At 58.7% G+C, this 25,781-nt stretch overlaps 1 protein-coding gene across 1 annotated transcript in view; it reads left to right on the top strand.

The window, feature by feature from the left end:
• ALDH4A1 (aldehyde dehydrogenase 4 family member A1) overlaps window positions 1-24,940 on the top strand; it is a 33,410-nt gene extending 8,470 nt beyond the window's left edge. The window contains exons 2-15 of the mRNA XM_088843057.1: window positions 5,013-5,106; window positions 5,760-5,852; window positions 10,260-10,307; window positions 11,028-11,183; window positions 13,418-13,567; window positions 13,643-13,717; window positions 14,962-15,149; window positions 17,825-17,898; window positions 19,599-19,795; window positions 19,935-19,982; window positions 21,035-21,187; window positions 21,871-21,992; window positions 22,503-22,621; window positions 23,509-24,940. Of these exons, the coding sequence (XP_088699183.1) occupies window positions 5,013-5,106; window positions 5,760-5,852; window positions 10,260-10,307; window positions 11,028-11,183; window positions 13,418-13,567; window positions 13,643-13,717; window positions 14,962-15,149; window positions 17,825-17,898; window positions 19,599-19,795; window positions 19,935-19,982; window positions 21,035-21,187; window positions 21,871-21,992; window positions 22,503-22,621; window positions 23,509-23,621 (1,630 nt within the window). The 3' untranslated portion in view covers window positions 23,622-24,940. The remainder of the gene's footprint in view (window positions 1-5,012; window positions 5,107-5,759; window positions 5,853-10,259; window positions 10,308-11,027; window positions 11,184-13,417; window positions 13,568-13,642; window positions 13,718-14,961; window positions 15,150-17,824; window positions 17,899-19,598; window positions 19,796-19,934; window positions 19,983-21,034; window positions 21,188-21,870; window positions 21,993-22,502; window positions 22,622-23,508) is intronic.
• The last annotated feature ends 841 nt before the right edge of the window (window positions 24,941-25,781 follow it).

Genomic DNA, 25,781 nt, shown 5'->3' with positions numbered 1-25,781 from the left:
CAGGCTCTGAGGCTGATCTTTGAACTAGGGTCTGCTCCCTACATTACATTCAGACAGATGGACAGTCCAATGGACAGTGGGCCCCGGGCCTAGACACCGTCCAAACAGACAGACAGCTGTGTGGGCATGTGATCCTGGGGTCACAGTGGACCTCTGCCCTGGGGAAGACTTGCCCCGCTTTTGATGTTGCCTGGGGTGGGAGAGCGGGGAGGGAACCACACTGGTAGCTGCTACCTTTTGAGCTTCTGCCCCGGGTGGGACACAGGGCCACATTCGTTCCAGCACTGTTTGCTGAGCCCCTGGACTCTTTGGGAGTATCTGGGAACCAGTTTGCCTTAGAAAGCCTGGCCTGGTGGAGTAAACATTCTAGAAGACCTTTGCAGTTTCTTAGGGGCTTCCCTGGTGTCTCAGAGGTTAACGCATCTGCCTCCAATGCGGGAGACCCGGGTTTGATCCCTGGGTTGGGAAGATCCCCTGGAGAAGGAAATGGTAACCCACTCCAGTATTCTTGCCTGGAGAATCCCATGGATGGAGAAGCCTGGTAGGCTACAGTCCACGGGGTCGCAGAGTCGGACACGACTGAGCGACTGAACAGAACAGAACACAGAACAGGAAAAGCTAAGAGCAAGAAGAGTAAGCAAGGCTTGTCATCCTCACAGTGACCCTGCAAGGAGCATGGTGTCACCCATTCTTCGCGAGAGAAAACAAAGGCCTGCGGCATTTTTATAACGGAGTGTGATAATGTAGTGAGGTCTCCAGCAGGTGTAGGGGTTCGTCCAGGATCGGTCTGCTTCCAGAGCCTGTGCTTTTCACACCCGCCAGGCCCTGGGCTCCAGAGAAGGCTTGGGCAGCCCCCCTCCTGGTGCGCAGTCCGGCGCACGGCTGCTCTCTCCTGGCTTGAAGAGGATACGGTGATGGCTGATTCACTGCTTTGTGGTGATTCAGTGCTACTGCTGAGTGCCCGGTGGCTCAGACAGTAAGGAACCCGCCTGTAATGCGGGAGACCTGGGTTCGATCCCTGGGTCGGGAAGATCCCCTGGAGAAGGGAAAGGCTACCCGCTCCCATATTCTGGCCTGGAGAATCCCATGGACTGTATAGTCCACAGGGTCTCAAGGAGTCAGCTGAGCGACTTTCACTGCTGCTGCTGAGTGCCTGGTGGCAGTAAAGAATCCGCCTGCAATGCAGAAGACCTGGGTTCAATCCCTGGGTCAGGAAGAGCCCCCGGAGAAGGGAACGGCTACCCACTCCAGTATGCTTGTCTGGAAAATCCCATGGACTGGGGAGCCCGGCGGGCTACAGTCCATGGGGTCACAAAGAGTCAGACACGGCTGAGTGACTAACACACACACACTGCTACGAAGGCCCAGAGAGAGGCGTCTGGAACCTTCCAGGTGGAGGAGGGTGGGGAAGGGGGTAGACGCTGCCCTCTTCTTTCCTGCCAGGATGTGGAGACCCATGGCTGCTGGAAGTTTCCAGCCTCTCCAGTCTTCCGCACCGCAGTAGTGGATCTCCATTCGTTGAGCAGACCTGTCGCTCTGCACCGTTCTGTCTTCAGATCTGTAGGGTGACCCCAGGAGATGGAGGTCCCCCTGTGACACCAAGGACGCGGGCACCAGGGCGCACAGCTCACCAGAGGCCCAGCTGGCCCCGCGTTGCATTAGTTCCTCTGTTTGGGGCAGGGTGGGGCCTGAGGAATGCAAGCTTCCTTGGGTGTGGTGGGTGCAGCTGGGGCTCACTGGGAGGAGAGGGAGGAGAAATCCCCAGGGCTCATGGGGGGAGGTCCTAGGAGACTGGGCCTGCCCCCTCCCTCCCCCAACCTCCACTGCACAGGGCCCTTCCTGCTCTCCCTGACTTGTCCTCCCTGCTCTGGGCCTTTGTCCTTGCTCTTCCCCCTGTCTCGAACACTCTTCCCAGCTCTTCTCAGACCTCCTCCAGGTCGCCGGCAGAGGTCACCTCCTCCGTGAGGCCCTCCCTGACCACCCCAGCTGAAGTGGCCCCACCCTCCTCCTTCCTTAGTTATTTTCTTGTCCTTTCCGTCTTGGGCTTCCCTGGTGGCTCAGACTGTGAAGAATCTGCCCACAACGTGGGAGACCTGGGTTTGATCCCTGGATCTAGAAGATCCCTTGGAGGAGGGAATGGCAGTCCACTCCGGTGATCTTGCCTGGAGAATCCCATGGACAGAGGAGCCTGGCGGGCTGCAGTCCACGGGGTCGCAGAGTCGGACACGGCTGAGCGACCGACACTTTCGCTTTTTCAGTCACAGTCGTGTTTCTTCTTTTTCTAAATTTTTGTTATTACTTTGGCTGCACCCCGAGGCGGCACGTGGAATGTTAGTTCCCCAACCCAGGACTGAAGCCGCGCCCTCTGCTGTGGGAGCTTAGAGTCTCAGCCACTGGACTGCCAGGGAAGCCCGAGTGTTCCCTTCTTGCCCGCGTCCCGCACTGGAGGCCAGCTGCGTGCAGTCAGAGGGTCGCTGTCTCGGCCACTGCTGTCCCTCCGGACGAGCAGGCTGCCTCACAGCCTGGTGGGGTCAGCGGCGACCTGCGCATACAGCCTGGTATGATGTCCCTCCTCTAGGCCTCCCAGGCCGGGTGTCTGAGCCCCAGAGCCCTTTTCAGTGAGAAAGGAAAAAAAAGTGCCCGACGCTTTGTAGCCAGATCGTTTGGTTCTCGCGTGTAAGCCTCCGGCCTCAGACGCTGTCCCGGTGGGCCAGGCTGCTTCAGACTGCCCAGCAGAGGTCTCCGTGCCCCTGACCCCCAATACCAGGCAGCCCCCACTTACCCAGGGGGAACTGTTACCTTTCACCCCACCGTGGAATTGCCGTGCTTGCTGACAGCCAGCCCCCGCATCCTTCAGTTCAGTTCAGTCCAGTCGCTCAGTCATGTCCGACTCTCCGCGACCCCATGAATCACAGCACGCCAGGCCTCCCTGTCCATCACCAACTCCCGGACTTCACCCAAACTCATGTCCACAGAGTCGGTGATGCCATCCAGCCATCTCATTCTCTGTCGTCCCCTTCTCCTCCCGCCCCCAACCTTTCCCAGCATCAGTCTTTTCCAGTGAGTCAACCCCGCATCCTTATCCCTCCCCAAATCAGCCGCCGTCACCCCGGGTGCCATCACATCCTGCAGCGGGCTCCCCCCACACCCCACCCGGAGGCCTGCGGCACCTGCGGGCCCTGCGGTGCGTGTGACCAGAACCGACTGGTCCGCCTGTGGCGCGTTCCCCCCGGGCCCCGCCTGCGGTGCGATGACAGGGAGACAGAGCTGGGTTTTTCTGGACTCGAATCTAGGTTTCTCTTGACCTTGGGCTTGAACGAGTCCTTTTCCGTTTCTGTTCCGTTCCGTCGCTCAGTCGTGTCCGACTCTATGCGACCCCATGGACTGTAGCCTACCAGGCTTCTCCGTCCATGGGATTCTCCAGGCAAGAATACTGGAGTGGGTTACCGTTTCCTTCTCCAGCGGATCTTCCCGACCCAGGGATCGAACCCAGGTCTCCCGCATTGGAGGCAGACGCATTAACCTCTGAGCCACCAGGGAAGCCCCCTTTTCCGTTTAGGACCTAAATTACCGTATTTCTGTCACAGGCCGCCAGTGAGGCCCTTCCGGTGCCACTGTGGCTCTATCGCATCTGACATTCCCTGTGTGTCCTTGGGGGCCTTTGTCAGCATTCTTGTCCTTGTTTATAGCTGGGGAAACTGAGGCCTGGAGGGAAGGCCTAGTGCTGAGGTTTCTCCAGCTCTGGAATGACTGACTCTTCTTGAAAAATTTTACGGCTGCATTTATTAACAGGTTTTTTTATTTAAGTGTATGTTATTTTGTATAATGTTTTGTATATGTATTTTATGTATAGTTTTTCATTTAAGAATATGTTATATAAAATGGTATTTTTATATACCATTTTCATTAAGATAATATATATATACATTCTTTAATATTCTTTTCCATTATGATTTACCAGAGGATACTAATATAGTTTCCCGTGCTGTACAGTACGACCTTGTTTATCCATTCTATAGGTAATAGCTTGGACTTACCTGGTGGCTCAGTGGTAGAGAATCCATCTGCCTCTGCAGGAGAGGCAGTCGATCCCTGGGTGGGGAAGATTCCCTGGAGGAGGAAATGGCCCCCCACGCCAGTATTCTTGTCTGGAAAACTCCACGGCTAGAGGAGGCTGGTGAGCTGCGGTCCATGGGGTCACAAAGAGTCAGACACGACTGCATGACTGAGCAGGCACACACAGCAGCTTCCGTCTGCTAACCCCAGCCTCCCCTTTCAGCCCTCCCCCAGCTCCCTGTCCTCCAGTCCACGAGTGGGGTGACTGACCCACCTTGGGGCCCCCAAGCACTTTAGGGGCGGCACCACTGGTGGTCACTGATCAGTGAGGTCTTGGGGTTGAGAGTGAATAGGGTCTCCAGAACAAGGAGTTCTTGGCATTCAGTCCCTGGGAATCAGACCCTGAACGCCCACAGCAGCCCTGCCCATGGCTGGGCTCACGGCCCAAGCCGAGTTCACGGCCCTGCTCTTGGGTGTTCTTGCCCACCGGAGCTCATATCGTTGTGCCAAGGAGCTCTCAGCTGGTTCCCATCCGGATGAGACTGAGCTGTGGGATGTGCTGACTCTTCTACTTAGAGAAAGGAGTAACTTGGGTCTGTTTAGGAGAGAGTCCGCCTCGTGGGGAAATAGAGGGAGACTAAATGTCTCTATGTGAAAAACACCAAGGCGTGGTTCTGCACATATGAATTTCAAGTTAAAGCAACCGTGTGAGTGTCTGTGGTTGTTCTCATTTAGGAGATGGAGACACAGGCTCGGAGGAGGCAGGTCAGGTGTCTGAGGACTCACAGTAGCAGGACGTGGGCTTGAACTTTGGTTTTGGACTCCAAGGCCAGTTCTCATCCCCCAGTTCTATAATGGGTTTGCATTTCAAGGTTCTGGGCCAGCCCAGGTCCCCCTGAAGGAGATGGGGGTGCCGGGGCTGGCGCTGCTGACCTGTTGTGTCTGTTCCCCGCCAGGCTGTGTTGGAGGCACGTCTCCTCCCTCCAGGTGGCCAACGAGCCCGTCTTGGCGTTCACGCAGGGCAGTCCCGAGCGAGATGCACTGCAGAAGGTAATGGGGGACAGGGAGGGGCACCCTGGAGGGCCTAGAGGGCCTGGTGGAGACAGCCTTCACCAGCTCCCACGAGACCTGTCCGCGCCAGGAGCTACCCACCCCCTCGTACCTCTGCCCCCAGCCTTGGGAGCGACCAGGATCTGGGCAGAGCCGTGGACGGGGGACGGGGGTACCTGGGAGCGGCAGGGTGGCTGCCTGGGCCTCTTTGGGGTCCCAGGTCAGGGGTCACAAGTCTGCAGATAGTTTGTGCTTGAAAACATTCTCCAGGGAATCTCCTGGCCCCGTGGTTAGGATGTGCTTTCACTGTTGAAGGTGTGGGCTCTGTCCCTGGTTGGAAACTAAGATCCCACCAGCCGCATGGCACAACCAAAAAAGTTTCTCCCATTAACTGCCAGGGTTTTAAAATTGTGAGAGTTCACATAAATTTCAGACCGAGTTTTTAAAATCTCGTCCTAATGGGACGAGCTGGCAACACCGGCCTTGGCTTCTCGCAGGCCAGGAGGTAACAGGGTGGGGCCGATCGGGAGGACGTGTCTCTGCCCCCGGCCCCCTCCCTTCTCTCCGGGGCCGCTTTGCAGACCCTGTCTCGGGGTTCCAGTGGGCAGCGGGAGGGAAGGAAGGGATGGCACGGCCTCTTGTCCTCTCCCCAGGCCCTGAAGGAGCTGAAGGGCCGGACAGAGGCCATCCCGTGCGTGGTGGGGGACGAGGAGGTCTGGACCTCGGACGTGCGGTACCAGGTGTCGGTAAGTCCCGCGGGCCGGTGGGGCTCGGCTGCTCCCTGGAATCCCGGGCACATAAACACGCGCCTCGGGGGCTCTGCCTCCAAAGGGCCTTTGAGTCCACTGCGGGCTTTGGAATTCCGTGGACCGGTGGAATACTTCCAAAGGCAACCTTGGGGGACTCTCATAAAAGGTGCCGGCATCATGCCTGCCATGAGGAGGTTAGAAATGGCAAGTGCCCCCAGCTGTGCCTTCGCTTTACAAAGCTGACCCCCTAACCACCTACAGAGCAGGAAGCAAGGGCACAGTCAGAACCATGAGGAACCGTGGGACCATGAAGGTCCTGCCCTTCACAGACACATGCTGCTCTGTACACAACAGACTCACTCCGCTCTATACACAACAGACACGCTGATCCATACACAACAGACACACTCTGTATACAACAGAGACATTCCGTACACAGCAGACTCACTCCGTACACAACACACACATTCTATATACAACAGACACACTCAATACACAACAGACACACTCTGTATACAACAGAGTCACTCCGCTCTATACTCAATAGACATGCTGATCCATACACAGCAGACAGACTCTATACACAACACATAAACTCTGTACACAACAGACTCATTCTGCTCAATATACAACAGACACGCTGATCCATACACAACAGACACAGTCTATACACAACATACACGGTGCTCTATACACAACACACACACTCTATACACAACACACACACTCTATACACAACACACACACTCTGTACACAACACATACACTCTGTACACAATACACACACTCTGTACACAACACATACACTCTGTACACAACACACACACTCTGTACACAACACACACACTCTGTACACAATACACACACTCTGTACACAACACACACACTCTGTACACAACACATACACTCTGTACACAATACACACACTCTGTACACAACACACATGCTGCTCTGTACACAACACATACACTCTGTACACAATACACACACTCTGTACACAACACATACACTCTGTACACAACACACACACTCTGTACACAACACACACACTCTGTACACAATACACACACTCTGTACACAACACATACACTCTGTACACAATACACACACTCTGTACACAACACATACACTCTGTACACAACACACACGCTGCTCTGTACACAACACATACACTCTGTACACAATACACACACTCTGTACACAACACACACGCTGCTCTGTACACAAGAGACACACTACTCTCTGTACAACAGGCACACATTACTATCCATACAACAGAGAAGCAATAAGGATTCACTGTATAACATGGAACAATATTCAGTATCTTGTAATAAACTCTAATGGAAAATAATCTGGAAAAGCATATATATATTCATATATATATGTTTAACTGAATCACTTTGCTATACACCTGAAACAGTATACTTGAATGAAAAAGAAGATAATTCTTCCAAAGAAACACAGTCACCAAAGCCCTGCTCTGTTTTGGGAACCAGTGGTCTAGCTGACGATGAACTCAGCAGAGATGAGCTCCCAGGGCATAGCTAAATGTTGCCTCCTCCTAGAAGCCCTCCTGGTGGAGCCCAGGCTCCACAGACACACCTGTGAGGCCCTGTCACCTGTGCGTGAGCTCCCCCTGCAGTCCCTGCCACTCACCTTGGAGGCTGGAAGAGCAGGAGTTTAGCCACCCATTTTACAGAGTGGGAGAGGCTCAGAGGCGTCAGTGACCCCCCCAGGGGTAGCACAGTTAGACATGGAACAGGGATGATGGATCCAGGTTTCTCAGAACCATATCCCTTTGATTTGACTCACTTTTTATTAAATTTTTTGGCCATGCCTGTACAGCATGTGGGATCTTGTTTCCCCAACCAGGGATCAAGCCCGTGTCCCCTGCAGTGGGAGCACAGTCTTAACCAGTGGGCTGCCATCAGAGCCCCTTGACTTTGATTCAAGTGAATTCATTCACACCCTGAATGTTTCTAAAGGGACTTTAGAAGGAGCGTGCTAATTAACATACGGCAGCAAGATAGTCTTCTTCCTCTGACCTACTGGCCACAAAACTGTGAGGCCTTGGGCGCTTGCTGGAGATGGCCACAAACTTACTTTTAGGCCTCCTGGTTCGCAGGGGAGAGGGGACCGCATCACTGACCCTAGCCAGAACGTTCCTGAAATAATCCCACCTGTGTAGTCGGAGGAGCGCAGCCATTCCTGGGGCTGGGCCCGGAGAGAAAGTTCTCCCAGAGGAGTCAGAGGCCGCAGCGGTGTGGCGAGCAGTGTCCCCACGCGCGTCCTCATCTCCGCACAGATGTTCTGTGGGGCTGCTTCTCGCCCACTGGCGTCTGGGCGTGTCATCAAAGCCCACTGCCCGAGGATGCCCACAGGTCACCCTGCAGGCCCCATGTCCACTGCCGGGCTGGGCTTTCCACCTGGAGCTCCAGGTACAAGTCGGCCACTGGGAGCTTCGTTTCCGAAACCTAAAGATGGGGCCATTTCATGTATAAATCCAAACGTCTGGCTTCTGTTGGGAGAAGGAAGGTGTGGCCACATGAGTGGACCCCCTGTGAGCTCCCGTGCGGGGCCGGCCGCCAGCCAACGCCCCGGTCCCCACCACCCCCAGCCCTCTGTGCTCGGGCCTCTTGGAGCCCCGGCTAGAGCTGGAGTGGCACTGCGTGTCCCTCCGGCACCCTCCTTCAGCCTTCTTCTCAGCAGGGATTTTGCTAGAAATGGGGCCGCAATAAGACAGCCTGCTCTTCCTAACAAGTCCCTGGGCTTGACGGTTAAGAAATAGCATCCACACTTGTGCCCCCAATTGTCCGTCTGTTCAAGGGCGAGAGTGACATTCCCCGGTGACAGCTGGGATCTTGCCCAGGATTCATGACTGAATGGAAGTCTGCATTCACCTAAGGGTGAACCCCTGGATTGACTTCAGCTGCAGGCAGAGGCCCCATTCCCTCCTTTTTTATCCCTTGTCACGGCAGGGACAGTTTTAGCCCAGAAAGGCTTAAAGCAAATAGCCACCTTGGCTGCGCACTAAGGTGGTGTGTGTGTCAATGTGAGCACACGTGTGTCTGCGTTCTGATGTTAGGGATACACATGGAGTTTCCAGCTTTGTGAGGTGCAGCCAGTCACAAAGTAAGCGCCGTGGCATGTAAATGAAGTGATTTACTCCTTGGCATTATTAGCTAGAAACCTGTTTAAAGTTGGAAGGCAATTTCCAAAAGGGTGACTTCAGCTCTTTCTAGCAGGGGTACTTATGGGGCTTCCCTGATGGCTCAGATTAGGTAAAGAATCTGCCTGCAGGGCAGGAGACCCAGATTCGATCCCAGGGTTGGGAAAATCCCCCGGGGAAGGGAATGGCTGCCCACTCCAGGGTTCTTGCCTGGAGAACTCCATGGACAGAGGAGCCTGGTGGGCTCCAGTCCATGGGGTCACAAAGAGTCAGGAGGTACTTATAGATCATGATAATAAAACCCATCCATCCATCCACCCATTCATCCATCCAAGCGCCTTGGCCCCACACCCAGGGGCTTGGGTGCTGGGACACAGCGATGAACACAGTAGATGGCTCTGCCCTCACGGAGCCGACCTTGGCGAGAGTGAGGGTGGTGTGCGTGTCAGCGAAGAAACAAGCAGGTTTCCAGATGTGAGAGGAGCTGTGGGAAGCGCAGGTGATGGGCTGGGGATGTGAAGGCCACTTATGGTGGGGTGGTCCACGGGCCTCTGGGGTGGCGTCTGAGTTGAACTGCGGGGATGAGGATGAGCTGGGGACTCACTGCCAGCCGAGGGGCCACAGGTGCAGAGCAGGGAGGAGGCCGGTGGGGCCGGAGCGTTCAGGTGCGATTCTCGTTGGCTGCAGTTCGGAGCCTCTTCAAGAGCCCGGGGAACGAACCACTGGAGAGGGTGAAGGATGGTGAGAAAAAGCCCATGGCTCATTAGAATGCTTCCTGATTTTAGGCTGGCGGAGGGGTTAAGAGTGTGGGCTTGGCAGAATTGAGTTTGGATAGAGATGTTTGGAGGGCCAGGTGCCCGTGGGCAGCCAGGGAGCTGGGATGGGAAGGTGGGTGTGGGGCTATGATGGGGAGTCCACAGCAGGTGGGTGTCCGGGGAGGCCAGGGGAGGTGTTGTGCAGGAAGACATGGGAACACTTGGAACAAAGCCCTGAGGATTCCACACGAGGCTCAGTGGGCATCCAAGGGGTATGTGTGGGGTGGTCTGCCCAAATTGATGAGCTCCTCATTTGCCCCCACGCAACTGGAGAAGACTTCCTGGGGATTGGAGGGGAGACAGTGAGTGTGTGGAGGACTCTGGCCTGGCAGGCGAGCTCTGAGCCCGGCTCCGTCCCCACCCGCCCGGGGAGGGCTCCTTCCTCCTGGACGGCAGCCTCACCCTGCTCTCTTCTTGTAGCCCTTTAACCATGGACACAAGGTGGCCAAGTTCTGCTACGCAGACAAGGTGAGTCCCTGGCGACCTGTCTGCTGAGTCGATCTCTGCTGCCATGGCGGTGGAGGTCAGTTACTGCTTCCCTCTCAGGCCATGGTCGGGGTGGGGGGGCTGCCACTGAGGGTGTCCCTGGGCAGGCGGCTTTGGCCTGGCCAGGTGTGCCAGGGCTCACGTGGGCCTAATGAGAGCTGCCAGGGCCAGGGCTGGGGCATGCCCTGATTGGGAGAGGCGGAGGGGATTCGGGAAGGCTGAGCCCGGGAAACGGGAGGCATCGCGGAGAGAGGGCAGAGACCTCGTATCAGCCAGCAAGAGGGCACGGGGTCAAGGTGCTGGCGTCACGTGCCGATGAGGGCATTTGGCAGCTGGGGTGCTAGCCGCAGGGGTCTGTCTCTGGCCGCAGTTCTGATCCAACAAGGACAAGGTCAGGTCCTGACCTCAAGGGCTGCAGGCCCTGAACAGTGGATTTGGGAGTACCGGGCTCTGGGAGCCAGGGGAGGCCACGAGGGGAAATGGAGTGAGTCCTTGGCATGCAGACCCACCTGGTAGGCCTCCTGACTGGAAGGGGGCAGGCTCCGAGCATGGGGTGGCCCAGCTGGCTGTGGGACCTGGCGTTTGCCACTGTCGGGGGGAGGGAGGCAGGGCTCCTCCCTGGGTGGACAGTGACCTCCAGATCGCCCCTCTGGGACCCTTCCTGCCGTGGGAGGAAGCCCCCAACCTCTCCCTCTTCATCAGGCCCTGCTCCACAGAGCCATCGGGGCTGCCTTGGCCGCCAGGAAGGAGTGGGACCTGAAGCCTGTGGTGGACCGGGCACAAGTCTTCCTGAAGGCGGCCGACCTGCTGAGCGGGCCGCGCAGGGCTGAGGTCCTGGCCAAGACCATGGTGGGGCAGGTGAGGTGTCCGCGGCGCAGTGGGGGCTGTGGGGGGTCTCACCTCGTCCAGTTCGGTCGACATCACTGTGTGGGTCACTGGGACCCACCAGGCCTGGGAGAGAGGACAGGCCGTGTCCGACTCTGCGACCCCATGGACTGCAGCACGCCAGGCCTCCCTGTCCATCACCAACTCCTGGAGCTTACTCAAACTCATGTCCATCGAGTCGGTGATGCCATCCAACCATCTCATCCTCTGTCATCCCCTTCTCCTCCTGCTTTCAATCTTTCCCAGCATCCGGGTCTTTTCAAATGAGTCGGTTCTTCACATCAGGTGGCCAAAATATTGGAGTTTCAGCTTCAGCATCAGTCCTTCCAATGAACACCCAGGACTGGTCTCCTTTAGGATGGACTGGTTGGATCTCCTTGCAGTCCAAGAGACTCTCAAGAGTCTTCTCCAACATCACAGTTCAAAAGCATCAATTCTTTGGTGCTCAGCTTTCTTTATGGTCCAACTCTCACATCCACACATGACTACAGGAAAAACCATAGCCTTGACTGACCCATATATATTACAGGCCAGGTGACTTGGACTCGTTTGCATGCCCTCCTCTGTAAGTAGCCCCTCGCATCCGTCTGTCCCTGTCCTGGGCCAGGCCCTTGTCGTGCTTTGCCTGGACTGACAGTGGCCCTGCGCGGTCCTCTAGGCTCTGTCAGGCCCCTGCAGCCCTCACAGCGGTCTCTGTGACACCCCCAGCAGCTCACTCTAGGCGTATGAACCACCGAGCTCTCGCTGTCTGGCTGTGAGTCATGTCCCAAGTCCTAAGCCCCACTTCTGGGGCCCTTCCATCCCCACCTCCGTCCAGCTGGCTAGCTGCTGTGCCCTTCCCTGCCAGGGCATCCTTCCCATGATGTCACCAGTCTGGACCTAGCCAGGCTCTGGACACCACAGACATCCAACCCCGTTCTCTGGCCCAGGTCCCCTGGCTAGAATGCTCCCTGTCTTCTCTGCCCTGTGAACATTTTTTAAAAAATTTTATTATTTTTATTGGCTTGTTGCCATGTGGGCTTTTTCTCCAGTTGCAGTGAGCAGGGGCTATTCTCTAGTTGTGGGACGCAAGCTTCCCATTGCAGTGGCTTCTCTTATTCTGCACAGGCTCTAGGGCCCCGGGCTCCAGAGCACAGGCTCAGTCGTGGCTCACGGGCTTAGTTGCTCCACGGCATGTGGGATCTTCCCAGACCAGGGATCAAACCCATGTCTCCTGCATTGGCAGGCAGATTCTTTACCACTGAGCCACCAAGGAATAACCCCTGCTTCGTGAACTCTTTAACTGTCGAGGTGTAGCCCAGGCACACCTCCTCTGTGAGACTTCTCGGACTTCAGCAGTCCAAAAGGCCTGGTCCCACCTTTGTGCCCCTCCCGACATGCTGTTCCTTTCTTAGTTACAGCTCAGGTCGCATTGGGGTGTGATGACGACTTCATATGTGTTTGCTGCGCCTTTACAAGCTTTTTGGGCTTAGCAATCACACGTTAGTGTTTTCTGTCTTTCTTTCTGGGTCTTGCTCTGTGTCTGCGTGGGGTCACGGAGGCTCCTGAGCCGAGGGCGAGGGTTCACTTCACAGCAAGGCTCTTGGCTCCGCCCGCGGCTCAGGCTCCGCCCGCGTCCCGCCCGCAGCCCCGCCCGGTCGCCAGCCTGTAGCGAGAGCGCCCTCTGCTGCACAGAGCTGCTACGACACCCCCACCACCAGCCCAGTGTCTCCGGATTGAGCCGAGCCCCCCCGGGTGGGTGCTGGGTCTCCACAGGGTCCCAGGTGAGCCACGCCTGGGCAGGAGGGGGCACACACACTCCAGGACCAAAGGAAGATGCCGCTTTATTTGACGTGAGACTCAGCAGCTCGTAGGAAGCTCGTGGCTGCGCGGAGCCGGGGGCAGGTGGACGGGCGCAGAGGCAGGCAGGAGCAGCCCCCCGTCCCCGGCGGGGCGAAGAGCCGCCGGCGGCCGCGTGTGCGGGGAGGGGTTGCCCGATCCCGGAGGGCCCGACTCCGGCCGCCCAGAGGCCTTCCCCGCGGCCGACGTCCGCCGTCGGGCGGAGCGCACTAGACTGTCCAAGGACCTGTTTGCAGTACTCAGGGCCCCTGGTTCTTTCTCCCAAACACACGTGCGCATCGTGTGACTGCGGGCACAGGCTCCAGCATCGGGAGAGGGCTGGGAGGCAGGCCCTCCACCGCTGAGCCCAGGACCCTCCCGCCTCGCAGGGGAAGACGGTGATCCAGGCGGAGATCGACGCTGCGGCGGAACTCATCGACTTCTTCCGCTTCAACGCCAAGTTTGCCGTGGAGCTGGAAGGCGAGCAGCCCCTCAGCGTGCCACCCAGCACCAACAGCGTGCTGTACCGGGGGCTGGAGGTACCGCCCGGGGGTGGCGCGGGCAGGGAGCCGCAGGAAGCCCTCGGCCTGGCCTCAATGCCCCTCCTTCCCCAGGGCTTCGTGGCGGCCATCTCCCCCTTCAACTTCACTGCGATCGGCGGCAACCTGGCCGGGGCTCCGGCCTTGATGGTGAGATGCGGACAGCGGACTCGGGGGTGGCAGGACCCAGTTACTGCTTCCCCCTCAACAGTCAGGAGGCCACCTCGAGCCTTGGGGCCCCGCCCTTGTGGGGAGAGACACACAAAGGAGGCAACTGGCCACCGTGGAGAGGCTTCCGGGATCAGAGGCTGATCTGGGTCCCCGCGTTGCCCCACTCCCCCTGGGCGACCTCAGGCGAGCCCCTGCCCTCCTCTGAGGCCATTTCCTCACCTGCAAGATAGAAATAACAGAAAAGCTTGCATTTCAGGGTCGGGAAGAGCAAGTGAGACTGTGTTATGACTCGTCTTAACACCAGGCAGGTCTGGCCCAGGGCAGGTTTAGTGTTATGCAGGGGCTGCTAGTGATGAGGATAATGACGGCTCACCTCTGAATGCTTGCTCTGCGCCCGGTGACTTATTTGCCAGGGTTGCATGGCTAATAGATGATGAAACAGGTAGAGGTTTGGGCTTGGTCTGTCTTGGTGGTCTCGAAGTCGGAGGGCTCCACTGCCGTGGTCAGGAGGAAGGTGGGCGTGAGCTCCCATGAGTTGGTGGGGGAGCTCTCCCACCACCTCGGGGGGCCTGGGTCACCCAGGGAGCCGCAGGAGGAGGGCTGAGTGGTCGGGCGGCTGGGTGATCTGGGAGGTGCTCGTGCACGGGCCTTGTGCGTCTGTGCTCAGACAGACGTGCACACACCCGGCGCCCACGTGCCCTCCTCCAGAACACGTGCAGACAGAGCCCTGTACGCGCTGGCCCAGCCTCGCCCCGTGGGTGCCCAGCAACTTGAAAACACCCAGAACAGACCTGCCCGAGGGGTGCTGGCAGGACCAGTTGGCACAGACTTCTGGAGAAAGGGAGCCTCGGCCAGAGTATGGGAGCAGACAGGGCAGGGCATTAGCTCATTCGCAAGAACTTTGAGGGCCTGGTGCCTGGCATCTGGAGGAATGGGGCCGGGTAGCTGGATGGCATCACCGACTCGATGGACATGAGTTTGAGTGAACTCCGGGAGTTGGTGATGGACAGGGAGGCCTGTCGTGCTGTGATTATGGGGTCACAAAGAGTTGGACACGATTGAGCGACTGAACTGAACTGAACTGAACTGAGGGGATATCCTGGCCTGCACGGGGACCTACCTGGTGGCTCCAGCTGAGGGATGGCAGTACCTTGGGCTGGGGTGGGAATCAGGGCTGCTGGCCGCCCCTGGCCTTGTGAGTCATCACCGTGCCTCCCTGGCAGGGCAACGTGGTCCTGTGGAAGCCCAGCGACACTGCCATGCTGGCCAGCTACACTGTCTATCGCGTCCTCAGGGAGGCTGGGCTGCCCCCCAACATCATCCAGTTTGTGCCAGCCGACGGGCCCACCTTCGGGGACACCGTCACCAGCTCAGAGCACCTGTGTGGCATCAACTTCACAGGCAGTGTGCCGTAAGTCCCTGAGGAGGGCTGGGCAGGGTAGCCTGGGGATGCTCCCCAGGCCTCCCAACCTGTCTGGGAATCGGGGCTGTGAACTCAGGGGCCAGGTGCTGACTGTGCCCCGCCTCCTTGCTGAGTGGCCCTTCACCTCTCTGAGCCTCCACGCCTTCCCCTGAGTGTGCTGATTCCTACCTTGCAGAGTCATTTTGAGGGTCAGATAGTCAGTGGACAGGAAAGAGTGTCACAGGATGGAAGCAGCATACAGGTATTTGGCGATACAGATTTTGATGCCACCTCTGTCCCTGGAAAGGACAGAGGGGAGCTTGGAATGAATTGGAGGAGCAGTCAGGAAGGCTTCTTGGAGGAGGTGGCATCTAAGCAGAGGAGTGGGCTGGGCAGAGGTGGAGGAGAGCAGTCTAGGGGGGAGGACGCATGTACAGAGGCGTGAGGCTGACGCTTTTGTGCTCTGGGAGGTGGACGCGGTCCCATGAGCCTGGAGTGGGCAGCAGGGGCTGAGGGTCAGAGGGCGGGGGCAGCACGTGGTTTGGTCACAGCCATGTTTTCGTGCACTCAGCTGATGTTTACTGATCCCCTGTGCTTGCCGGGCTCTGCTGCTGCTAAGGCTGGGCAGTGAGCGCGTGGAGCACTCCGGGTCCTGCCTCTGGGGGACTGTTTTTGTTTTGTTTTGACTGCACTGGGTCTTAGTTGAGGCATGTGGGATCTAGTCCCCCTGGCCAGGGATCCAGCCCGGGCACCCTGCATTGGGAGTGTGGCGTCTTAACCACTGGACCATCAGGGAAATGCCTCTTGAAGGATTGGACTTGTGAGTGCAGGGCCTGTGACGGTGTTTGGACTTTATCCTGAGGGTTGTAGGAGCCTCGGAAGGTCACCTGCAGGACAGTGGGAGCGACGGCCTCAGTCGCTCAGTCGTGTCTGTCTCTTTGCAGCCCCTTGGACCGTGGCCCGCCGGGCTCTCTGTCCTTGGAACTCTCCAGGCAAGACTGCTGGAGCAAGTAGCCTTTCCCTTCTCCAGGGGATCTTGCTGACCCAGGGATGGAACCCAGGTCTCCCATATTACAGGCAGATCCTTTAGAGGGAGTGGCTTAATCAATCAGACTTCTGTTTCAAGCAGAGTACAGATGGTTGCTCTCCAGCTGGACCTGGCCAGTGACTCTGTGTTCTTTGACTCCTAATAGAGATGGACAGGCATGTACCACCGGGACAGTTTCATGTGAAAATCCAAACGGGGCCTCACTTACGAACCTGGTCCCCCGGGGCCTTCATTTCCGTGTGGCACCACTGGCCGGAGGCGGGTGGGCGGTCTCTGGTCCCAGCGTCCCGACAGGCCCTGGGTCTCTGCATGCCTGGACAACCTCAGCCCCTCTGGGGCCTGCATGTGCAGCCTCTGACCTAGGTGATGGCTCTAGCTGCCCTTGGCACAAGTCTTTCGTGGCTGGGAGCAGGAGATGGATTAGGAGGATCTGGGGAGGGAGGCGGACGCCTGAACCCGGGTAGAGAGGTGGGAGCTGCGAGAGACGGGCTGACTCACGTGAGGAGGTGGTGGGGGCGCGGCCGCCTGTCTGTGGTGTTTGGGGTCAGTGGGGATAGCCAGGCCCGAGGCTGGAGGTGGGCACTGTTCCCCAAGGTGGGCTCCCCAGACGGCTAGGCACCCGGGAGCCTCGGGAAGGAGATGGACCAGAGGCTGGTCACCTTGTGTTTGAGGTCCCCGTGGGTCGTCTGGGTGGAGAGGCCAGGTTCTCTGCTCTGGGCCTCCCAGGTGTCCTGGGTACCCCCGCAGTGGCTTCTTGCCCTCTCTGCCTAACCTCTGGGTCCCACCCACCCCATCCAAGGTTTGCCAGGTGGCGACGGCCGCGTTAGAATTGCTGAGGAGGGTGGTTTTCCAACGGCCCGCTCTGCCAGCCACGGGCCCCGCGGGTCCCTGCCTATTAGCGGGCAGGGCAGGCCTGGCCCCATCTGCCATGCTCTGGTGAGCAGCGGGCTCCAAGGTGGGAAAGTCATAAATTAGTATCAGCTACTGTGTCGCCAGCTCCCTGGTGATTAGCATTTTTATTGTTTTGTGGTGCTGAGGTTGGTCACAGTCGGAGCCCAGGGAGGAGGTGGGGGCCTGAGCTGCCTCTCCTAGGACCCTCCCCGGTCCCCGGGTCCGGGTGTGATCTCGAGGCACTCCTCGCAGACCCCGCTGGTGTGTGTGCCCCGTCAGGCACCCGTGGTGTGCCCGGCACTGTCCTCAGCACTTGACTCCCATCAGAGCCGTCCCTAAACGGCCCCGCCCAGTGGAATTGTTCTTTCCTGATTCCAGCTGTGGCATGAACTTGAGGCCCAGAGAGGTTAAGTGGTGGGCACAAGCTCACACAGCTGTGTGCACCTGGGTGGGGACTGGAACCCCTGTCCCCTGGCCTGGGAGCATGGCACCTCTCTGCACTACCTTGCCACCAAGCTTCCCCTTGCTCCCTCCTTCTGGGTCCTGAATGCAGCCCATTGCCAGCTGCCACCTCCTCCTTGGTGCCCCATCACCTCCATCACTGCTGCTGTCACCCCTGCCAGCCTCTAGCGGGGCTGCTGACCCTGTGCCCCGCCCTCTGGCTGGGTGGGTGGGGAGCAGACCCCTCACCTGCTCAGGTACCTGAGCCCGGTGCCCTGATCCCTGCCTTGTCTTCTGCTTTCAGCACCTTCAAACACCTGTGGAAGCAGGTGGCCCAGAACCTGGACCGGTTCCGAACCTTCCCCCGCCTGGCCGGAGGTAAGGTCCCCCTCTCCAGCCGCGGCCGTCGTGGGAGAGGAGGCGGCGGAGGGGCTGCCCCCAGAGCCGGGGGGCTCTGCAGGGGCGGAGCACTCTAGTCTGGAGCCCCGGCCCTGGCAGGGCCCGGGGTTGTTCAGAGCACTTCCGGCTCAGAACGTGCATTTCTTATCCATTCCTCGTGCAGCAAGGAAATTACTGTTTGTGCAGAGGCTCTTTTTGGAGCCTGGGGATGCAAGGGTGATGAGAGCCAGAGACCCAGCGGTCACCGGCTTCTGTTCCAACGGTGGGAGGCGGGCAGTAAACAGCTGGATAAGTGATGTCATGGGGCGAGAAGGGCTGTGGCTCGTTAAGGGAGAGCAAAGAGGTGACAGGCAGGGCCGCCCAGAGGCTGGGTGTGGCGGGTGATTGTGACTCCAGGGTGGGGAGCCTCTTCAAGGAGGGAGCATTTGAGTGGAAACCTAAACAGCGAAGAGAAACAGGCCTCGCTGAGGTCTGGAGAAGAGACCGTCACGGGTGTGGACGCCGTCCAGTGGCCCTTTCCGCGATGATGGACATGGGCTGCACTGTGCGGTCCCGTCGGGTAGCCACTCACCGCGTGTGGCCGCTGCGTGCTTGAAACAGGACTCGTGTGACTGAGGAAGTGAAAGTTACATTTAGTTTTAATTAATTTGAATGTAAATGGCCTCGTGGGGCTCGTGACTGCTATGTTGCATCGCCCAGATCTAGGCCAAGGGAACGGTTAGTGGAGAGACCACGAGGTGGGAATGAGCTTGTGTGTGAAGAAACACGGCCAGTGCAGCTGTATGTAATAGTTTGCCTCTTAATCTGGTGGGGCTTTGTTAGGGGTATCAGGGCAGGTGACTCTGCTCAGGGCCAGCTGTAGCATCTCTAACTTCCAGCCTCTCACCACACCCAGTCCAGCCTTCCTAAGCTGGGAAACAGTGAGTCCCTTTGGTCGCTGTCTGTGGTTTTCAGTTCAGGCTCCTTCCCACTGTCTCCCTGAGGGAGAAAGACTGCTGCTTACTGCACCACTTCCCAACCTTGAGTACACGACTCAGCCTCTCCATGCCTCAGTCTTCTTGTCTTTAAACTGGGGTCATAATGGGAGGCTGCTGTGAGGCTTCACGTGAAAAGGGGCACGGAGTGCTTTGAACTGAGTCTGGCGGGTAGTGAGTGCTTTGTAACACGAGCTGCTGTTGGCTGATGTTTAATTGAATGAAGAAACTAATAAGGCCTGGGTGGTGGCATGATTCCCTGGGCTCCCTCACACCAAGGGGACCAGGGAGGGGTATCCCCACGACGGGGAGGGGAGAGAAGCCAGCCCTGGTAGTGGCCCTGGGTGGGGGTCAGGGGAAGGCTCAAAGAAAGCTGCGCCCGCTGCCGGGAGTGGCCATGCTTTGGGGAGCCTGCAGCATTCCCAACCCCAAGCTCAGTTTTCTCGTCTGAGAAATAGGAAAGCTGGTCCTGATGCCCCCTGGTGCCCTTTGCCCGTGCCTGGGCCTCCGTCTTCCCATCTGCAGGGTGGGAGGACAGGCCTGGCTGGTCAGTGTCCAGGGCACGCGGCTTCTCACAGCCTCCTCCACCCGTCCCGGGGGCTGCTCGCAGGGCTCTGTGTGCAGGAGCAGGCAGGGTGTTGGGCCCTGGGGCCGGCCTGAGGGGCCCGCTGCCCCACGCACGGCCCCTCCCTTCCCGCCCCCTAGAGTGCGGGGGCAAGAACTTCCACTTCGTGCACCGCTCGGCCGACGTGGACAGCGTGGTGAGCGGGACCCTGCGCTCGGCCTTCGAGTACGGCGGCCAGAAGTGCTCAGCCTGCTCCCGCCTCTACGCGCCCCGCTCGCTGTGGCCGCAGATCAAAGGGCGGCTGCTGGAGGAGCTCGGCGGGATCAAAGTGGGCGACGTGAGTGGCTCGGCCTCCTGCCGCGGCCCAGCGGGGGCTGATGGGATTGGCCGCTGGGGGGGCGCGGGGGCGGGGGGGTACTCCTCTTGTCTCGGGCCCGCGGCCACCTCCTTTCTATCCATGTCTCCCTTGCCTCCAGCCTGCAGAGGATTTTGGGACCTTCTTCTCTGCCGTGATTGATGCCAAGGTATAGGAGTTCTGGGGGTGCCAGGCCTGGGCTGGGTGGGAGGTGGGAAGAGTGACCCAGATTTGCTGCTTTGAGCAGGGTAGCCTGAGAGCCACGCACACAGCCCCTGCCGCCCCCGCCAGCCCTGGAAGGACTAGAAGCATCCCTACCCAGAGAGGAGCTCGCCTTCTGCACACCCTGCCTCCAGGCCCCCTTGAAGTGCCCGTGGTCACACGCACACTTAGACATAGGCCTGCACGCCTGCACACACACCCCTGAACACAGGTACACGCACGGCCATGAACACATTCATGTAGACCTCTGTGGGGGGTCATGCACGTAGGTCCACCCATGTAAACAAACGCACAGCCACACACACACACATCTGCAAACATAGACAGATCTGACAACATGTGTGCACACGTGTATATGCGTGCACGTGCACACACGTGTATATGCGTGCACACATGTGTATGTGTGTGCGTGTGTGCACGTGTGTATAGGCACATGTGTGGGTCTGCATTGCAGAAACATATAGTGCAGGCGTGCGTGTACCTACGTACCTAACCCTAAAGACTCACGGCCTTAAACCCAAAGACACATTTATATGTACGTATGTCTGTGTGATCTTTATGTGTAAGTATACATGTTCTTGGACTTCCCCGGTGGCTCAGACGGTAAAGCGTCTGCCTACAGTGCAGGAGACCCCGGTTCTAATCCCTGGGTTGGGAAGATCTCCTGGAGAAGGAAATGGCAACCCACTCCAGTACTCTTGCCTGGAGAATCCCGTGGATGGAGGAGCCAGTTAGACTACAGACCACAGGGTGGCAGAGAGTTGGACACGAGTGAGTGACTTCCCTTTCTTTTTCTTTCTGTACGTGTTCTAACACACACACACACAAGCCTGCTCATCCACTCCTGTTTCTGCCCTGCTCAGCCAGGCCCTGTTTGCTCTCAGCCACCCCCGCACCCTGCCATTGCCCCCTTCAGGATCTGGGGCCGATGTGTTGGGGGCTTCTGCTGGGAATGGCCTCCGGCTGGCCATTGACACCCTCCCTGCCCTGATCCCGCAGTCCTTCAGCCGCATCCGGAAGTGGCTGGAGCACGCCCGCTCCTCGCCCAGCCTCACCATCCTGGCCGGGGGCCAGTGTGATGACTCTGTGGGCTACTTTGTGGAGCCGTGCATCGTCGAGAGCAAGGACCCCCAGGACCCCATCATGAAGGAGGTGATGGGACGGGAAGGGCTGGGAGGAACTGGGAGGAGGGAGCGTCTCTGGGTGCTTCCCGGGCTGTCATCCCATCTCACAGCTGAGGACGGCGTGACCTTGCCAGGGGCCTGCCTCGCCCCCAGGGAGAGCAGAGCCAGGCCCTGAGCTCAGGCCTCCTGACCCCAGATCCCTGATGCTGCTGGCCGGGCTGATATCACAGTACTGACTGCTGCCCCGGAGGCCCCTACAGCTCTCTTAGCCTCTAATATCTGTAGAGCCTTAAGTGGGGGCCAGGAAATTGATGGAGATGAGGTTTGGCTTATCGTTCCCATTTTACAGATGAGAAACTGAGTTTCTGAGAAGTTAGGGCAGTTGTTCAGGATGACAGTGCATGGGCAGGGGTCTTCCCCCAGCCCCCCGAGTGATGTCACGGGGCAGTCCCCTGGCCGCCTGTTGGCAGAAGTGTCCCCCTTCCAAGGGCCCTGGACTTGGCTCTGGGGGAGGGTCTGGCTGGCAGGGAGGCCAGAGAGTCCTCAGATCTTCTGCCAGGTTGGGTGGGGTGGGCAGGGTAGGCGCCATCCTGGAGAGAACCCAGCAGAAAGCAAGGCCTGGCCCAGGCTGCTGGGCTGGGAAGGGGGCTGGGGCGGTGGAGGCCTCAGGGATGGGTCCAGGCAGGGCCCGACCCTGGGGCTTCTCTGCAGGAGATCTTCGGGCCCGTGCTGGCTGTGTATGTCTACCCAGACGAGGAGTACAAGGAGACGCTGCGGCTGGTCGACAGCACTGGCAGCTACGGCCTCACGGGGGCAGTGTTCGCCCAGGATAGGTGAGCGGCCACGGCCCCAACCCCTCGTGCCAGTCCTGACGTCCCCCGTCCCCAGAGACAGCCCACCCCGGACGCGGCTCCCAGCAGTAACGGGCCTTCGCTGCTCTCCATGCCCCTCACTCCACCCCGGCTGGCAGGGAGACAGGCCACAGGCTCCTTGTTAAAGCGCTGATGCTGGGGCCGCACTGCTGGCTGCTGAAGCCAGGTCTCTAGGGTTGGGGCTGGGCAGTCAGCGCCTGTGACCTGTCGCCCGGTCTGATGGGGCTCAGGGCGGAAGGCAGGGCTTGGGCCCAGGCGCTGCACTTGTCTGGTGGAGGCGCCGTGATGCTGGACCTGAGGCTTTGCCCTGTCTTTTCTCCGTGGCACTGGTTGCCTCCCTGCGTCTGCCTCTAAGAGGGGAAGGCGGAGTTGGAACCTGAGGGGCAGGCTGGGAGTCTCGGGGTTCCTGAGCTGCCGAGGGCACGGGCCCAGGGCTGGCAACTGCCCTCTTACCGCCTCCCTGCCTTGTAGGGATGTTCTCCGGGAGGCCACAGAGCTGCTGAGGAATGCCGCTGGCAACTTCTACATCAACGACAAGTCCACCGGCTCAGTGGTGGGCCAGCAGCCCTTTGGGGGGGCCCGAGCCTCGGGTGAGTGGGCTCTCCTTTCTAGGAGGGGGCTGAGTTCTGGGGGAGACCCTTGCCCCTTCATCTCAAGGCTGTCAAGAGGCTCAGGAGGCCCACCAGTGACTCAGCCTGGAGGGCCGGCCCTGGCTCACTCGGGGTCCTGCCAGCAGTCTCCTGTCGGGCTGCCTTTCTTCTTCCCATTTTACAGAGGGGAAACTGAGGCCCGGGCAGGTGAAGTGACTGGCCCAAGGGCGCATGGCTAGGAACTGGTGGAGCCAGGATTTGGGTCCCAGCATCCGCATCTTGGCTTCCCAGGTGGCTCAGCAGTAAAGAATCCGCCTGCCAGTACAGGAGACGCAGGTTTGATCCCTGGGCCAGGAAGATCCTCTGGAGGAAGAATTGACAACTTGCTCCAGTATTCTTGCCTAGCTCCTAGTCCATGGGGTCAGAAAGAGTCGGACACGACTTAGCAACTAAACATGACTTACCGTATTCCAGGCCATTGCAGTCCAACCCCCTCCTGTCTACAAATGGGGAAACTGAGGCTTGGCAAGGGGCAGGGACTTGCCAGAGGTCCCGGTGCAAGTGGCAGAGCTGGGGCCAGAACCAAGGCCTCCCTGCTCCCCGTCCAGTGCCCTCCATAGTTCTTTGCTGCCTCTCAGACATGCCTTGCGGGTGGGGTGCAGGGACCTGAGGAGCCTGGGCGTCCTGTCCGCTCACCGGCTCCTGCCCCCTGACCGCCGACTGAGTGCCCTCTGCCCAGAGGCGCTCTGGGAGCCCCAGCCACCGTGTCGGGGTTGGCTTAGCTGTTTGCTGCCCCGTTCATTCCGCCCGCTCCTCCCCGCCCCTTCTCCCTTCTCCCCCAGAGCTGTTGTACCTTTTGGGGGACAAACAGAGCTGTCTTTCCACAGGGACCAACGACAAGCCAGGCGGCCCCCACTATGTGCTGCGGTGGACGTCGCCCCAGGTCGTCAAGGAGACGCGTGGGCCTCTGGGGGACTGGCGCTACCCGTACATGCAGTGAGCCCTGCTTGGTGCCACCGCCATCCGCCTGTCCGTCCGGACGACTGACCTCAGTGTACTGACCGCGCCCCATGCTTGCACCCCGCTCCCCACGGGGCAACCTCTTTCTAGGGCCAAGGCACCCCTGCCCCGCACCTGCGTTCTGGCCTGTCCCGCCCCTTAGAGTCAGGCCTGGGCTCTGGGTTGAGATCATGCTGTCAGGAGACATAGGGCTGCCACCCCTGCCCCCAGTGTCCTAGAAATCCCACCTGGTGGGCGTGGCCTTGGCACCTGACTGGTTCTCCATCAGTCCCCTTCTAGCTCCTCTCCGCTGCGTTCAGGGGCCTGGGGCGGGGCAGTGGAGAAGCTCATGGATCTGCCGGAGGAGGAGGCAGCTCTGGGCGCCCTGGCATGCTGCCGCACCCACCGAGGCCCCTGGCTTCTCCGGGTCTCCAGGGTTGGGGTGACCAGGGTGGCTGCAGGGCTGCCACATTGTGGTAACAGGTTGTGGGGGTACCAGCTGGCCCTGCCCTGCTTGGTTCATGCTGCTCACTGACTCTTTGCCCAGATGCACCCGTGCCAGCGGGTACCTGAGCCCAACCGAACGCCTTAGACCCCATGTGCCTTACTCCCAAGTGCCCGAGCTCACCAGAGGCCCCCCAAATTCCTGGGGGTCTCCAGGCACTGGGACTGGGGGGCTGCTGCAGTCCACCTGCCAAGGTGCCAGTCCTTCCTGTCGGGCCCGTGAGGTTGGCACACCTTGGGCGCCCTTCCTGCTGCTTCCTTAGCTCTTGGGTCCTGCCTCGAGAGCCTCCATTGGCCTGGTGCTTCCTGCAGGAGCTCAGTGCCCTCTGGCCCAGGTAGATGTTGCCCCTACCTTCCCCAGTGCCCCAAGACCTCACCTCGGGTCCCCGTTCGGCCTGGCTGAGGCTCACTTATAGAACCGTCTCTCCTTGACGTGTTTGTGGCTCTGTGTGCAGACCGGCCCGTCGGAGGCCTGTTCCTCGATGCAGCTAATCGGGGGACACTCAGATGCATCCTGGGTGGATTCTGGGTGGTCAGGGAATTGTAAGTGGCGACTCGGGACAGTTTTTAGGGGGCCCTCCTCAGGCACGGCTGGCGTGGGGCCCCCGTGGGGCTGGAGTGGCCATTCCCCCAGTGCACAGTCACACACCGTGGCCCGCGGTCAGGGGGTGCCTGATGCCAACAGGGTTGTTTCTCACCGCGAGGCCAGGATGGGCAGCGGGCAGGCCGGAGGTATTCCTGGTTCTGCTAGTTCTGTACTGTGAGGTGGCAGGGGGATTTGCCCTGACGCCACCTAATAAAATGTCTCTTCCTTAACCGAACTGGTGGTCTTTCTGGTGGGAGCGTTGCGGGCTGCTCACCTTCTGAGTCTGGTGAGATTGCCAGCGTGTCATCAGGTGTCAGGGGCACAGTGCCCCTGATGTGATGGAAGGAAGGGTGAGCCCTGATGGCAGGAAGTCCTATGTGAGTGGCGGGAACTTTGGAGCCAGAGGGCCTTGGTACACACACACAGTCTTGAGAATTCAATGAGTGAATTCCTATAAGTGCTCGGAGCAATGCAGGATATGGAATTAATGATTCAACGATGTTAACCTGTTATCCATTGTTATAACAGTTCAGTTCAGTTCAGTTCAGTCGCTCAGTCGTGTCCGACTCTCCGCGACCCCATGAATCACAGCACGCCAGGCCTTCCTGTCTATCACCAACTCCCAGAGTTCACTCAAACTCATGTCCACAGAGTCGGTGATGCCATCCAGCCATCTCATTCTTGGTCGTCCCCTTCTCTTCCCGCCCCCAACCTTTCCCAGCATCAGAGTCTTTTCCAATGAGTCAACTCGTCGCATGAGGTGGCCAAAGTATTGCAGTTTCAGCTTTAGCATCAGTCGTTCCAATGAACACCCAGGATTGATCTCCCTTAGAATGGACTGGTTGGATCTCCTTGCGGTACAAGGGACTCTCAAGAGTCTTCAACACCACAGTTCAAAAGCATCAATTCTTCAGCGATCAGCTTTCTTCACAGTCCAACTCTCACATCCATACATGACCACGGGAAAAACCATAGCCTTGACTAGACGGACCTTTGTTGGCAAAGTAATGTCTCTGCTTTTTAATATATTATCAAGGTTGGTCATAACTTTCCTTCCAAGGAGTAAGCGTC

This window comes from Moschus berezovskii, chromosome 2 (assembly GCF_049115385.1).
Source record: "Moschus berezovskii isolate FMDL1 chromosome 2, NW_MosBer_1.0, whole genome shotgun sequence".
In the NCBI taxonomy this organism is placed as follows: domain Eukaryota; kingdom Metazoa; phylum Chordata; class Mammalia; order Artiodactyla; family Moschidae; genus Moschus; species Moschus berezovskii.
This window is presented reverse-complemented; position numbering and strand designations above follow the sequence as displayed.